Raw genomic sequence first — 15,388 nt, 5'->3', positions numbered from 1 at the left:
TCAAAATACACCATATGTAAATGTTGACACCACCTTGGTAATGAGAATCAATTACACGGTGCAATAAGAGGACGGTATGGGATGCAGTCTTACTCTTATTTATAACGTTAAATTCTGCAATACAGCTAGCTCCGTTAAGAAAACACTTTTTTACATTGTTAATTATTTGGCACCTGTTTCTTTGGAAAATAGAAACAGTTATGTTTAGCTTTCACTAAAACTCAAAAGTATATTGGACATTATGCAAATTAATTGGCATTACAACATTTTTTACAATTCCTCATACTGAAACATATTCAATCTATTTAGAAGTTTTGTTATGCATTTTGTTACAAAGATGGAAATAATGGAAAGTGTAACTTCACATCTTTATTGACCCTGTATTTATACTTGCAATACATTGTACCCGTTTCTCTAGTTGGTTTGGAGAAAATGTGATTTGCTACAGATCCATGGATATCACATTACACTAACAGTATTACAGTTGTATATAGAAATGAGGTAAATCAAAATAAAACATTACCTGTACGTGAGGAAATGGACATTGCAGTTTATGGGGTCGATGATCAGGCAGATATCACTTTATTTCATATCAGATAAGAACGAAAATTTTATGATGCATGAATACAAGTGAATGAATTTTTGAACTATCATATATACTGGACATTTATTACGATAATTTTTCAAAAATGAATCCATGATATCAACAGGAAGAACAATGACAAAACTGCAAATTCAACACAGCAAAAACTCATATTCTACAAAAAAACTCACAAAAATAAAATTATAATTGTAATCAATGCTGTATAAAGTGTACCAAAGACTGGAGTCAGGGAATCTGTCAACAAAGTTTAATGAATGTTGGGGAATTTGTCAACAGAAATGTATATTGTATTGTGTTAACAGAGATTCGTGTCAAGGAATAAGTCAACAAAACCTTGCGGGCTAAAGATTCTATAACGGGTCAGCTAATAATCTAGTGTCTGTAATACAGCTAAAGATTCTATAACGGGTCAGCTAATAATCTAGTGTCTGTAATACAATGTAGTAGGAATGTACGATATAAATGTATTTATATAATTTTGTATGTGGACTCGTGACATGTATGTATTTATATAATTTTGTATGTGGACTCGTGACATGAACGTATTTATATAATTTTGTATGTGGACTCGTGAGATGTATTTATTTATAAAATTTTGTATGTGGACTCGTGACATGTATATATTTTTATAATTTTGTATGTGGACTCGTGACATATATTTATTTATATAATTTTGTATGTGGACTCGTGACATATATGTATTTATATAATTTTGTATGTGGACTCGTTACATGTATGTATTTATATAATTTTGTATGTGGACTCGTGACATGTACGTATTTATATAATTTTGTATGTGGACTCGTGACATGTATTTATTTATAAAATTTTGTATGTGGACTCGTGACATGTATGTATTTATGTAATTTTGTATGTGGACTCGTAACATGTATGTATTTATATAGTTTTGTATGTGGACTCATGACATGTATGTATTTATGTAATTTTGTATGTGGACTCATGACATGTATGTATTTATAAAATTTTGTATGTGGACTCGTGACATGTATATATTTTTATAATTTTGTATGTGGACTCGTGACATATATTTATTTATATAATTTTGTATGTGGACTCGTGACATGTATGTATTTATATAATGAAGTAGCACCAACCACTGGATCTATTCAGGAGTACTCAATAATTAATTTTATATGTAACTATATAATTAACTCTGGGTTTGTGATTTCAACAATTTCACAAAGTCAAACAAAACAGGGGAATGAATGTACATTACTATATTGTCATTTCATCATGAAAGAAACAAAGAAAAGTACAAAAATCAGTGTTTGAATACATTAGTAACAAAATGTCAAACAAATTATAACACAAACACAGTAGCCATCATCCTAGGGTAGATTTTGGTTGTCTAAAACCATACCTCTTGTTTCTCATCATTTTCATCTTATTTTGAAAATTCTTTCACCTACCACGGAAACACAGAAATCTGAGTTTAATTAATAAATGTGATGTTCAAAATACACAGCTTGTGTTGGACTGTCAGACATTTGGCAATCCGTCTTAGAATGCCATACTCAAGTACTGTATACTCAATTATTCTGCTGAAGATTGCAAAACACAAAATCTAAATAGATAAGTTGACAGCAAAAACGAAAGACAAAATCTGATGCTGATGTCTTCCTATAAATCTTATTAATATTTGTACCATCCACTATGAGCACTATTATGTGTTAAATATACAGGATTCATGACATCTTCAACAGAAAATAATGAGTTGATATGTTAAAATTTATATTGAAATGTATTATATGTTTCAATGTTAAAAATACATATATGCTGCTTTATTGATTCTTAAATAAATGAAATTAAAGAGCATCATCTCTAAGCAAACATAATGGCACAACATGATCTTGGAATATGTTGCAAGTCTTTTGAGTAAAACATTATGCTGAAACCCTTGTCATGTATCATTTACGATTTAATAAAAATTGAACTTTTTAAAGCATATGTTCATATGTCAGCTAACATTTGATTTGATCTAAATCAAATTTACATATGTATGTAGAAGAGAAATGATGGAACATATAAGGTACTATAGGAACTATAGGTAATCTCAGAGTACACGTAGTGCAAAAAAATGGGACGGATCTTTTCTTCTTTTAAAAGTAAGAATTTTGATCTCAATGGCATTTGATAATTAATAAAACCAACAACATCTGATGTCAGAAATACCTTGTTTCCTTATTTTTCTAAGTGATAATTCAAATTTAAATTGACTTAAACCTCTATATTACTTTAATATACATTGCCATCAGGAGCATTACATATTCTCAGTATTTTACTTGTACTACAGCACTAGAGAACTAGATTTGTCTATACTAGTAAATGTATATTAAATACAGTATAACTGACCTATACTCAAAATTTGGCACTGGACAAGTCAACTAGAAAATCAATCAAGCCACATCACAAAAATAAATGTCTACCTGTAATTTTACATTTTTTTTCTGTTCACTAATTGTGTGGCCATCAACCTCACAAATTTCCAAGAAACATGCTAAAATTCAAACAAGGGACTTGCTCTACTTCTACATAAGATAGATACAAAGAATTTAGTGAATAACTAATTACTTCAGATTTTAATAAACTGTACTGAAATCAGACATAAATATATCATAAGAACTTCAATTTAAAAAAGAAACATCATTTTAAATATCACTATCCATTACAGGTATTTCGACAAAATGTTCAATATGCAAACAACTGGTAAAAAACAACAATAATATGTATCACGCCAAACTTATAATTATTACGAAGCTATTTTATAGCTTTAACAAAGGTTAATGTGTTCAAGGCTGAATAAAAACAATAGTTTATAAATGTACTAGCTAAATTCAATATTATGGAATGTGAATTTCCAGATATATGATTTCTATCACCATCATTTCACTAATAGAAGGACTATTAAATGTAATCAATATGGACAATATAACAAGGCGAGTGTCGACATTTTGTCTTTGAAATACATCAAACTACTCCCGTGTACTGGAGTGGGATAGCTTTTTTTCTCCCACATCCACTATAGGTTTTCCTCTCTCCCGACTCATTGAACAAACCTGCTAGATGTTGGTAATCACCCTGGATGTGATTTCATTGATCAACCTATTAATTATATTTATATGGTTTTCTATATGGAAAACTGATACTGATAACTTGATGACTAATAAACATTAAGTAACCTTTTCTCTTCCCACAATCAGTGCTTTTTGTTATCGTAAAAATTCAGGTATGACAAAACTTTGAAAATGTGTAAAGCAAAGGTCTGGAAAATATGTACAACAAATTTGTATTATGGAAAAGCTGTTAAAAGCACCTGTAACATTTGTAGACATATAACCTCCTTGATTCAAATGAACTGATTCCCACATACCAGAAGAAATAAAGGGGACTTCTTATTATTTCAGTGACAAAGAAATAAAACTCTGCAGTATTCTGTATAAGGTGGAATGGACGTCTAGATCTTTCCTTCCTGTCGATGGATATCAATGGTGTCCATCTCAATAAGGTCACCACTCTCTTCTACCAGATGGTTGGTGCCATTAGGAATACAATTCTTTGAGTGGTATTTTCCATTTTGAATGGTGTTGTGGTTAGGCTCTATGTGTTTACTGGTAAAATGGGACTCTCTGCTAAATATACTGTTCTCTTCCTGGTCATCAATGTCTAGCAAACCTGTACACACAAAGAAACTGTCTTTTATAATTTATCACAAAACCTGTATCATTCACAAAATGTTACCTCTAAATGCATGTTTACAACAAAATTTTCACCATAAACACTCATCATCTGTCAAATATATCATTTTTGCACAAAATCTACTTCTAAAAGACAAATTTACACGTACCAACAAAAGTATGCATGGCTTGATGTCAGGGGGAAATATTTCTACTGCAAGCAAATCCTGGGTGGTAGTTAGTAAACTACCATGGCAACAGCTTATTTCACCTGTACACTGTAGATACTAGTCAGCTCAGTGACTCACCTGTAAACTGTAGATACTAGTCAACTCATGTCGGTGAATCACCTGTACACTGTAGATACCAGTCAGCTCAGTGACTCACCTGTACACTGTAGATACTAGCCAGCTCAGTGACTCACCTGTACACTGTAGATACTAGTCAGCTCAGTGACTCACCTGTACACTGTAGATACTAGTCAGCTCAGTGACTCACCTGTACACTGTAGATACTAGCCAGCTCAGTGACTCACCTGTACACTGTAGATACTAGCCAGCTCAGTGACTCACCTGTACACTGTAGATACTAGTCAGCTCAGTGACTCACCTGTACACTGTAGATACTAGTCAGCTCAGTGACTCACCTGTACACTGTAGATACTAGCCAGCTCAGTGACTCACCTGTACACTGTAGATACTAGCCAGCTCAGTGACTCACCTGTACACTGTAGATACTAGTCAGCTCAGTGACTCACCTGTACACTGTAGATACTAGTCAGCTCAGTGACTCACCTGTACACTGTAGATACTAGCCAGCTCAGTGACTCACCTGTACACTGTAGATACTAGCCAGCTCAGTGACTCACCTGTACACTGTAGATACTAGTCAGCTCAGTGACTCACCTGTACACTGTAGATACTAGTCAGCTCAGTGACTCACCTGTACACTGTAGATACTAGCCAGCTCAGTGACTCACCTGTACACTGTAGATACTAGCCAGCTCAGTGACTCACCTGTACACTGTAGATACTAGTCAGCTCAGTGACTCACCTGTACACTGTAGATACTAGTCAGCTCAGTGACTCACCTGTACACTGTAGATACTAGCCAGCTCAGTGACTCACCTGTACACTGTAGATACTAGCCAGCTCAGTGACTCACCTGTACACTGTAGATACTAGTCAGCTCAGTGACTCACCTGTACACTGTAGATACTAGTCAGCTCAGTGACTCACCTGTACACTGTAGATACTAGCCAGCTCAGTGACTCACCTGTACACTGTAGATACTAGCCAGCTCAGTGACTCACCTGTACACTGTAGATACTAGTCAGCTCAGTGACTCACCTGTACACTGTAGATACTAGTCAGCTCAGTGACTCACCTGTACACTGTAGATACTAGCCAGCTCAGTGACTCACCTGTACACTGTAGATACTAGCCAGCTCAGTGACTCACCTGTACACTGTAGATACTAGTCAGCTCAGTGACTCACCTGTACACTGTAGATACTAGTCAGCTCAGTGACTCACCTGTACACTGTAGATACTAGCCAGCTCAGTGACTCACCTGTACACTGTAGATACTAGCCAGCTCAGTGACTCACCTGTACACTGTAGATACTAGTCAGCTCAGTGACTCACCTGTACACTGTAGATACTAGTCAGCTCAGTGACTCACCTGTACACTGTAGATACTAGCCAGCTCAGTGACTCACCTGTACACTGTAGATACTAGCCAGCTCAGTGACTCACCTGTACACTGTAGATACTAGTCAGCTCAGTGACTCACCTGTACACTGTAGATACTAGTCAGCTCAGTGACTCACCTGTACACTGTAGATACTAGCCAGCTCAGTGACTCACCTGTACACTGTAGATACTAGCCAGCTCAGTGACTCACCTGTACACTGTAGATACTAGTCAGCTCAGTGACTCACCTGTACACTGTAGATACTAGTCAGCTCAGTGACTCACCTGTACACTGTAGATACTAGCCAGCTCAGTGACTCACCTGTACACTGTAGATACTAGCCAGCTCAGTGACTCACCTGTACACTGTAGATACTAGTCAGCTCAGTGACTCACCTGTACACTGTAGATACTAGTCAGCTCAGTGACTCACCTGTACACTGTAGATACTAGCCAGCTCAGTGACTCACCTGTACACTGTAGATACTAGCCAGCTCAGTGACTCACCTGTACACTGTAGATACTAGTCAGCTCAGTGACTCACCTGTACACTGTAGATACTAGTCAGCTCAGTGACTCACCTGTACACTGTAGATACTAGCCAGCTCAGTGACTCACCTGTACACTGTAGATACTAGCCAGCTCAGTGACTCACCTGTACACTGTAGATACTAGTCAGCTCAGTGACTCACCTGTACACTGTAGATACTAGTCAGCTCAGTGACTCACCTGTACACTGTAGATACTAGCCAGCTCAGTGACTCACCTGTACACTGTAGATACTAGCCAGCTCAGTGACTCACCTGTACACTGTAGATACTAGTCAGCTCAGTGACTCACCTGTACACTGTAGATACTAGTCAGCTCAGTGACTCACCTGTACACTGTAGATACTAGCCAGCTCAGTGACTCACCTGTACACTGTAGATACTAGCCAGCTCAGTGACTCACCTGTACACTGTAGATACTAGTCAGCTCAGTGACTCACCTGTACACTGTAGATACTAGTCAGCTCAGTGACTCACCTGTACACTGTAGATACTAGCCAGCTCAGTGACTCACCTGTACACTGTAGATACTAGCCAGCTCAGTGACTCACCTGTACACTGTAGATACTAGTCAGCTCAGTGACTCACCTGTACACTGTAGATACTAGTCAGCTCAGTGACTCACCTGTACACTGTAGATACTAGCCAGCTCAGTGACTCACCTGTACACTGTAGATACTAGCCAGCTCAGTGACTCATATGTACACTGTAGATACTAGTCAACTGAGTGACTCACCTGTACACTGTAGATACTAGCCAGCTCAGTGACTCACCTGTACACTGTAGATACTAGTCAACTCAGTGACTCACCTGTACACTGTAGATACTAGCCAGCTTACCTGTAAGCTCTAGGTCGTACGTTGATATGTTACTCTCTGTTTTGATGAGATAAAGGATGGATCTACTGGGCCAGAGCAGATGGATCATCACCAGGACACACAGCAGATCAGATCCAAGTGTTATCGCTGCAAATAACAAAACAATACATTCACTTTTTCATACAGTGAAGTAGAATAATAATAAATATAATATACCATGTGCACAATATAAGCCCGTCCAAAACCATGAACTATTACACTTTGGTATATATAATATAAGTAATGACCAAATTTCATCAGAACCTGGTCATATTTGATGAAGTTTTTGTACACAACTTACTAAGAATGGTTTTATGCTTCCATAAAGCTGAGATCTGTGTTCCTATGATGGCTAGTACTGGCAGGTATATAAACCAGACAAGGAAGAAGGCGCCAAACTGCTGTAGGAAGTTCAGTCTGTCGGGATGCTTGCTATGGAATACAGTACGTCTAAGTTCCACCACGAACCATATCATAATGACCATACGTAAGCCAAGCGTGATGTAACCTGGATAGGTCTGCCATTCATCGATGTTAGAGATTTCATCAATCTCAGTCTGAAAGATTTTAGACATTCATAGCTTTTAATAAAATTAGTAAAATGGATCTTCTGATTCTATAAATTAGTCCAAGAATTTGAAAAGTCAACATTTAAGCTGGTTTTTGTATAAAAACAACATAAGACATTACAATTTTCAAAACCGTATAATATGTATACACAAAATGTGGTTTTTGTATAAGGTATACGTACTTCACTTTCAATTTAAAGCACAACTCTCCCTTTTCTTTTTCTGTGGTATGTGGTATTATGTGGTAGTTAAATGCCCTTAAACATCAGGTATGAACAGCTAATTAAAGCTCTTGTTTTTTATTTAAGTTTCCATTAATCTTTCCCCCAAAAGATTCAAATCATTATGTGTCTTGATCACTTAATAGGTTGAATACCATACCTTCCAGTAAGAAATTAAAGTGTCTTACCAGGTTCCAGAAATACAGAACGAAGTTTGAGAGAGTGTATACACCCCAGACGGAGAAGACCACAGCACGTCCCTTTATCTCCATGTGTGAAATGGTCCAGCCACGGGCTACCAGTAGTAGAAACAACATAAACAAGCACTGTGATATTGTGTCCACGGCATTCCCAACTATTTCCAATGGGAAGAACCCAACACCATTGAATGAAAATATGAATACATGTAAGAAATTCATTGCTATACCTATCACTTCCATTACTATCACAGATGTAAATAATTGTGTAATGGGGTGCTTTTGTTTAATAAAAGCATAAATCCAAATAGGTAATATTATGCCATAGAATAATAGAAATAATAAATAAACTTCAAAAATATCATGGTCGTCAAATGAAAATTGGTGTTCGAATGGGTTAAAATGTTTGGAGGCTGGGTTTCCATTGACCAACCAGATGTCATAGTCAATATTAAACGGCTTGTCATCATTCCGCTCCCACACACAATGGTTACGCTGACAGGCAACTAGACTTACATACCAGAACCTGGAAAACAAAGAAAAACATTTTGTTCTCAATTATCAACAACATAAATTCATGTAGAACTTTGAAATAGAAAAATTTTAATATGTTATCAAAGAAGCTTTTGTCACAAGCTTGCTAAAATATAGATATTGAGCAAACATTTTCTTGAAATATAACATTCAATAAAAAGCCATTTTTATTTACAATATCACCTTACAATTTTTCTTCTGTCAATGCATATACTGATCAAAGTTGTTTGGGTTTCAAAGGTGAATAAATACAAAATTAATAGAATGCTGATCATGAGTTTTATTATAGAAAGGTACACAATACATCTCCAGCACACACACAGGCATACACACATAGGGAGATATTAGTCAGGTGGCATAGGAGTAGTTAGCGCCTGAAAAGGCAGCTCCTGCGAATTCCTCAATATTGTATTGATTAATATATATATGCTTATTGTATTGACCATATAAAATTGTATATCTATGTACTGTAAAGTGCTTTAGAGTGGATTATGTTAGCTAGACAGGGCGCTATATCAAATGTTGTATATTATTATTATTATAAGGGGTTTGAGGTCCTGTTAATTTAAAATTTATATTTGCCTATGAAACCCAAACATCTGTATACTGATAGACACTCAAACCATGTATATGAATGCTCATTAATGACGTTTTACATTGACAGGAATAACATATTGACATGAAGTTTTAATTAACTCTTCACTTTCCATATTTGCAAATTTTGTTAATTGAAAGAAACAACATGTAACTAAAGCATTCATTTACAGATTTACCTTAAATTTCCTATGATACTACACCAGACTTTCTTGACATTTTGACAGGTAGATATTTAGTGTGGAGTATCTGACATAATGTCAAATAGTCTTAGGTGTTGGAGCCAGAGGACTAATAGTATAGCGCAATAGAAAGAAAGTAGTGTTAGAAGGATGTTTTTTAGCTTGGATCGATCCCCTGGGTCCAGACTTTCTAATCAGACGTGTTACAGCCATGGAAGATGAGGGGGAAATACTGTCTTACTGGCAAGCTAGCTTTTCCAGCAATGTGGTATAACTCGGGGTTGTGCTCCTTAGTTCAGAAACATAGAGCATGGTCAGTGGGTTGATGGTTGCCCGCTCGTATGTTGCATTTGGTGACAGTATAGAGATCCTAAGGTACCATGCAAGGCCAGTTCCAGAGGTTAGGGAAGGTGCATTAATTGGTACACAGGGAGGAGCCATGGGATTCCCCAGGCCAGGTTTATATCTCTGCATGAGACTTCTTGGAGGGGGTAAAGTGTAACAGCTAAAATGAAAGGATAATGAAGGGAAGATTCAGCCTTACTGGCAATCTAGTTTTTCCAGCTATGCAGTATAACCTGGGTGTCAGGTTATTTTGCCCTAAATCTTATTCGCCCACGTTCATTTTGTGCTAGGTTGCTATGCCCTAAAAGTATGTTTAGAGTTCAAGTTTTTCAGGCATGTTTAGTCGTGCATTGATTACAAGTCTCATTTAAAGTTTAACTGATGTCCTAATTATGACTATAGACATGGTTGACCAGATCCCCATACAACGCTAGTAGTCTGGAAACATGAAGTATTTTAATCTTTAACAACATTTAAAATGAAACTTATTACTTAAATATTTATTTACATCAGTGTGAATTGTGAAACAACCTTGGATAAATTTGACTCAGAGCTAAACGAACAGTTGTGCAAAGGAGATTTAGAGCAAAACGACCTGTCAAGCATGGTCAGCCGCTGGGTGGGTGCCTTCCTGCACGTTACAGGCGCTCTACCACTGAGCTAAAGGGAAACTTTCTCCAGACGAAGCACATTCTTTACAATAATTGTGTTACCTTGGAGACCTAAAATCTTGTACTTTGTATGTGAACTGATATCCCGGCATGACATTAGCTGGATTGTCTTCGTCGTAACAGAGTTTTCCTTTTATACACGGTACCCTTCTAAGGAAATCCTCCAACCCATGTTTCTTGCACTCGAAGTCAAACGCTATGGTGTCAATCTTGTTAAACATCCGTGCACATGTGTGTTGGTGTAGTTTACGAGTACTGTTTCCGTGAAACTCCATAAAATATTCACTATCTACGACAACCAAAGTTACAAACGAAGAGGGATTACTTTTTGAAGTAATGTTTCCATAAACAAATCCTTCCGTGTCCAATAAATCTTTTGTGTTTGTTTTTTGAATGGCAAATTTCGCCAGATATTTGAAGAAACTGCCCGTGTTCCATGATCCCTTAAGATGTAATGCTAATAGTTTGTGGTCAGAAATCAAAACAATAAAAATACAGACAATTGTAACTATACGAGACGGAGATGTTTTCATAGTGATCGTGTAGTTTCTTGTTTTGTTGTCTTCTTTTCGATCACCTCCATCTTGGATTATTACAACTTCCTGTTCTGATATTAACTTCCGGTATGATAGCTTGACCGCTTTCGTTTTATTTGGTTAAAACGGTCCAAGTGGGACTGAAAACAACTCCGGGTTAGTGCAGCCATCCCTGATACTTTTGGTATTAACTTAATGGGGAAAAAGGTTACTTTTTGGGGGTAACTTAACATTAGAAAGAAAATGATTACCTCACGTCTTCCTAGTTTTGCGAATTTCTGTAAACCGATTTTCTACTTTTTTACGTCATGTATGTAACACGTACATTGACAGCACCACATGATGTGTACATAAAAGCCTAACACTGACTTTCGTTTTGCTGTAATATACGATCAATTTTGGGCATGTTCGGCCCATGATACCGAAGCATGACGAAAATTTGGCGGGAAAATCTGACGTTGCATGCTTCAAGACGTCATAGTTACCCTGATCCCAACTTGGGCTGAACTTGCACCAGAATATCTGTCCGAACTTGTCTCGAGTAATTCTTCAAACACGGACGTGTTAATATTCTATGGAAGGCAGGGGAATTCTCTTCCAAATGGTGTAAATATACATAAATTTAAAAAAATGCCAATACTGCCCAGAACAACTTTAATCAAAATAGGATGAGCTTGCCTCGCTCTCCCCTACGTGTATCTAAAAAAATCTTAGACATTTGTAATGAACCCTTGTGATCATGAACTAACCATAAACTTAGCACCCGGTACCCATAGTCATTCCGACTACGCAATGCATAAATTATAGATGGCAATCGTTATGACAATATATCCGAGCATCTGCAAATTTTGACCAGCGAGCCAACCCATAATCAATGGATCCATAAGGAAGCTTTGGTGGAAGACGTGATCGATAATGTCGCGACTGCACGTGGTGGTCCGTCCCAAATCTGCACGAAACAAGATCCTAGAAACATCCATAGCCACAGAAGAATTCTTCAGACCCTTTAAACACGGCAAAAAGGACAATCTGGAATCAAACATAAGGCTAAAAAACTTTGTTTGATCAACAATTGAACACTGGTTTCGCTTACTGCCGAAAAGAACTAACCATGGGACCTTCGGCAGTGACAGAAGTGAGACCTTCGGCAGTGACAGAAGTGGGACCTTCGGCAGTGACTAACCATGGGACCTTCGGCAGTGACAGAAGTGGGACCTTCGGCAGTGACAGAAGTGCACATCTACTGCTCTAGATTTAGAAAATCAAAATTTGCGCGACTCAAAGTTCACGAAGACGCCGCTTTAGCCTCCTCTCCATATCAGTCACACGCCCCGATCCACAAAAAGCTAAGAAACCATCTACAAAAAGTGGTCCCATGAAACCATCACATGCTCAAACTCAGATTCCATACTCATGCCCAATTTATTGTTACTGTGACAAGTTAATAACGGTAATGATAACAGAACACGTGTTGTAAATGATATGGTGGAATGTTGGAGAGACTTAAAAGCCAAATACATTTTTTAATGTTTACACTTGACTTTTCTGACCGTACTACATGATTTAAGCGAGTTGCAAAAAGTTTACCACATAGTTCATTCTTGAGCATGGTAATGATTTCGTGAATACGGGCATTTGTCCACGCAGGAATCTCAACTCGTCAATAAAAAAACGCTACTAAAAAGACTTCCTCGCACTTCAATCCTAAAAACATCTTTCATTATATCACACGTCATGATCATCAGCTGAAAAAAACCCAGAAATTAAGTGATCCCCCAACCCTGTAAAATCATCATAAATGTGAGCCTCAAGTCCAACACGATGACTAATTGTGCTACATTGTACCTTCAGGTCTAAAATCGCTCTTCAGTGGAGAGACAACGTTGCTGTATTCCAGGTACCACACACGTCGTGATTTTAATCCATTAACGTTACTTCCACCACAATTTTAGGATGTAAATATAGTGTTCATAAATAGTTGCTACGACCGAAAACGGCTGAAACATTAGGGGCCAGGGAGTACAAACCCTTCCGAACCCGTTCTCTCTAAAGCTTACAGGTTTAATAAAATGATCTTCAGATGATGAGGATCACACAACACCGACATCGTCACTGCGACATGACTGCTGATAGATTTAGACCTTTTCCTTATGAAACCACTCTTTGTTTGCCCAACTAAGCTTTTATTAGTGTAAATATCATACTCAGCATTATTTGTATCACACATAGCTTACATTGTAGCTTCACTTAGGTGACCATTAAGGCACATGGGCCTCTTGTTACAAATTGACACTTCGTTCAGATACCCCGACCATCCTCCGATAATATATTCATTCACCAAGGATGTAGCTTGTATACATTAAACTTTGTATTCATTGTAGGCGTGTCGTTATTCATTTCAACTCACGGAATGTCGACGTTAATACACATATCTAATAACTGATACAGGATGTGTCTTAGTAATCTTCACAAGTAACATCTTTTCTGAAGGNGGGGGGCGGGGGCTGTTTTGGGGGGTTGAGGATGTTGTCTTAATAAAATTGCGTATTGACATGTTTACGTCAAGTTGAATTATATTATAAGTCACATGACGAACATTATAAGAGCGTAAAAATAACCGGAAAATCTATGAACTGCTGGCCGTTGCTTTATCTCTTTGTCGGTGCTTCATGACATTTTAATTTCAGTTTTTGCCACAGGCACAAAAAGTAAAAACGCGGATGTTTTCTGAAGATCCTATTTTGTCATCAACCAGGTTCTGATAATATTTCTACCGAGTGATATTTTCAAAAAGAACTGCATTAAACCAATAGGTCAACGTGAACATATATTTTTCATCGTCTAAAATTTCATCTGCTTTTGATTTTCATTTGTTGAGAATATGAACGAAATAATTAACATTTTTGAAAGTCTGGTTATAGTTTTTACATAATTATTTATGTATGCATCAGCATTCATAAAAGAAACAATGCATAATTAATTTATGTCGAAATCAACAATAATTTTCTAGACGACGAACCCGAGTTCAACGCCCTTTTGCAGCAACGTATTCCTTTTTTACAACGCATGCCACTTTATAACTAGTTAGAGACAGAAACTGTTTAATTGTATTTGGCATTATTACCTGTCAAACCTCAGTGACAGTTACAAAATTTCAATCCGGTGTTTTAGGATGGAACAGGAATTCTAAATATCGATATAACGACAATCTCAGTTACATCAAAGTATTACAATGTTTTCTTTTTTTAATTTCATTTTTTAACTAACATCTCTATACATTTACTTTTAAATATCGTCAAATATGTAATATGCACTTTTTTTCTATAGCAATTACCAAACAGTTTTTTCCCACCTTATTTCAATCATTCTTTGTGTGACCTGACGGAAACATGCAGAGGATTTTATTCTTAATGTGGGGGGAAGCCGGAGTATCCGGAGAAAACCCCCATCGGGCAGGTAACCGGGATTGAATCCGGTCATCTTAGTGAAGACGAGCGCGCTATCCACTGCGCCACCCGACCCATCATCTACTTAAGCTTTCAAACAAAATTACAAAATTATCAACAATCTGGTTGAGGTACCAATACATAAGGACATTACCGTAACATCAGGAAGAACCAGAGGAGCTACTGCTAACAACATACGGCAAACTCCAACAAAGCTCGACACATAGGTCCTACCGATACTCGTGTGTACCACGTACCATCATCACATGGAATGCAATCCCACCCGACATACGATCGTCTCCCACCCTGGACAGCTTCAGGCACGCCCTCGTACAGTACGAGGCAGCCGACCACCAATACGCTATGAAGACCCCACTGTTTTTACCTCTTTTAAACTGTACATACGGAAGTTTTAGCTGCGGTCGGCATAAGTCGCGCTGGAGAACTCAACACTCTAGATAGCGTATTCTCTATTAAAGGAAGAAGAAGAAGAAGAAGAAGAAGAAGAAGAAGAAACATCAACGATACAAAAAAACTACATACGGGAGACCGGGGCAAGTTCGGCCACCCCTGATTTCTTTTATAACGTCATAATTAAGCTAGTTCCAATAGGGCAGAACTTACCCGAATGTCTGTCCGAACTTATCCCATTGCGGGTCTCTTTCGGTGATCCTATCATCCGACAGGGAAAATTAA

The 15,388-nt window shown here is 37.4% G+C and overlaps 1 protein-coding gene across 1 annotated transcript; it reads right to left on the bottom strand.

The window, feature by feature from the left end:
• Positions 1-1,637: 1,637 nt before the first annotated feature.
• On the bottom strand, positions 1,638-11,307 carry LOC110457041. The gene is made up of 5 exons (XM_021508135.1): positions 10,753-11,307; positions 8,376-8,910; positions 7,699-7,954; positions 7,380-7,505; positions 1,638-4,297 (listed from the first exon to the last, which is right to left on the bottom strand). The coding sequence occupies exons 1-5, from the start codon at positions 11,241-11,243 to the stop codon at positions 4,080-4,082; spliced, it is 1,626 nt and encodes a 541-aa protein (XP_021363810.1). The 5' UTR covers positions 11,244-11,307; the 3' UTR covers positions 1,638-4,079.
• Between the last annotated feature and the right edge of the window lie 4,081 nt (positions 11,308-15,388).

The sequence above is a fragment of the Mizuhopecten yessoensis genome, unplaced genomic scaffold (genome assembly GCF_002113885.1).
Source record: "Mizuhopecten yessoensis strain PY_sf001 unplaced genomic scaffold, ASM211388v2 scaffold8995, whole genome shotgun sequence".
In the NCBI taxonomy this organism is placed as follows: Eukaryota; Metazoa; Mollusca; class Bivalvia; order Pectinida; family Pectinidae; genus Mizuhopecten; species Mizuhopecten yessoensis.
Note: the sequence above shows the minus strand (reverse complement) of the source record. Positions and strands in the feature narration are given on the sequence as shown.

What these genes read in the sequence shown, in the direction of transcription:
- LOC110457041 (XM_021508135.1), bottom strand. Translation starts at nt 11,243, where the DNA reads ATGAAAACATCTCCGTCTCGTATAGTTACAATTGTCTGTATTTTTATT. An exon ending in TTCTGTATTTCTGGAACCTG is followed by an intron (nt 7,955 to 8,375) that starts GTAAGACACTTT and finishes AAAATCTTTCAG; the next exon opens with ACTGAGATTGATGAAATCTC. An exon ending in GAAGCATAAAACCATTCTTA is followed by an intron (nt 7,506 to 7,698) that starts GTAAGTTGTGTA and finishes TGTTATTTGCAG; the next exon opens with CGATAACACTTGGATCTGAT.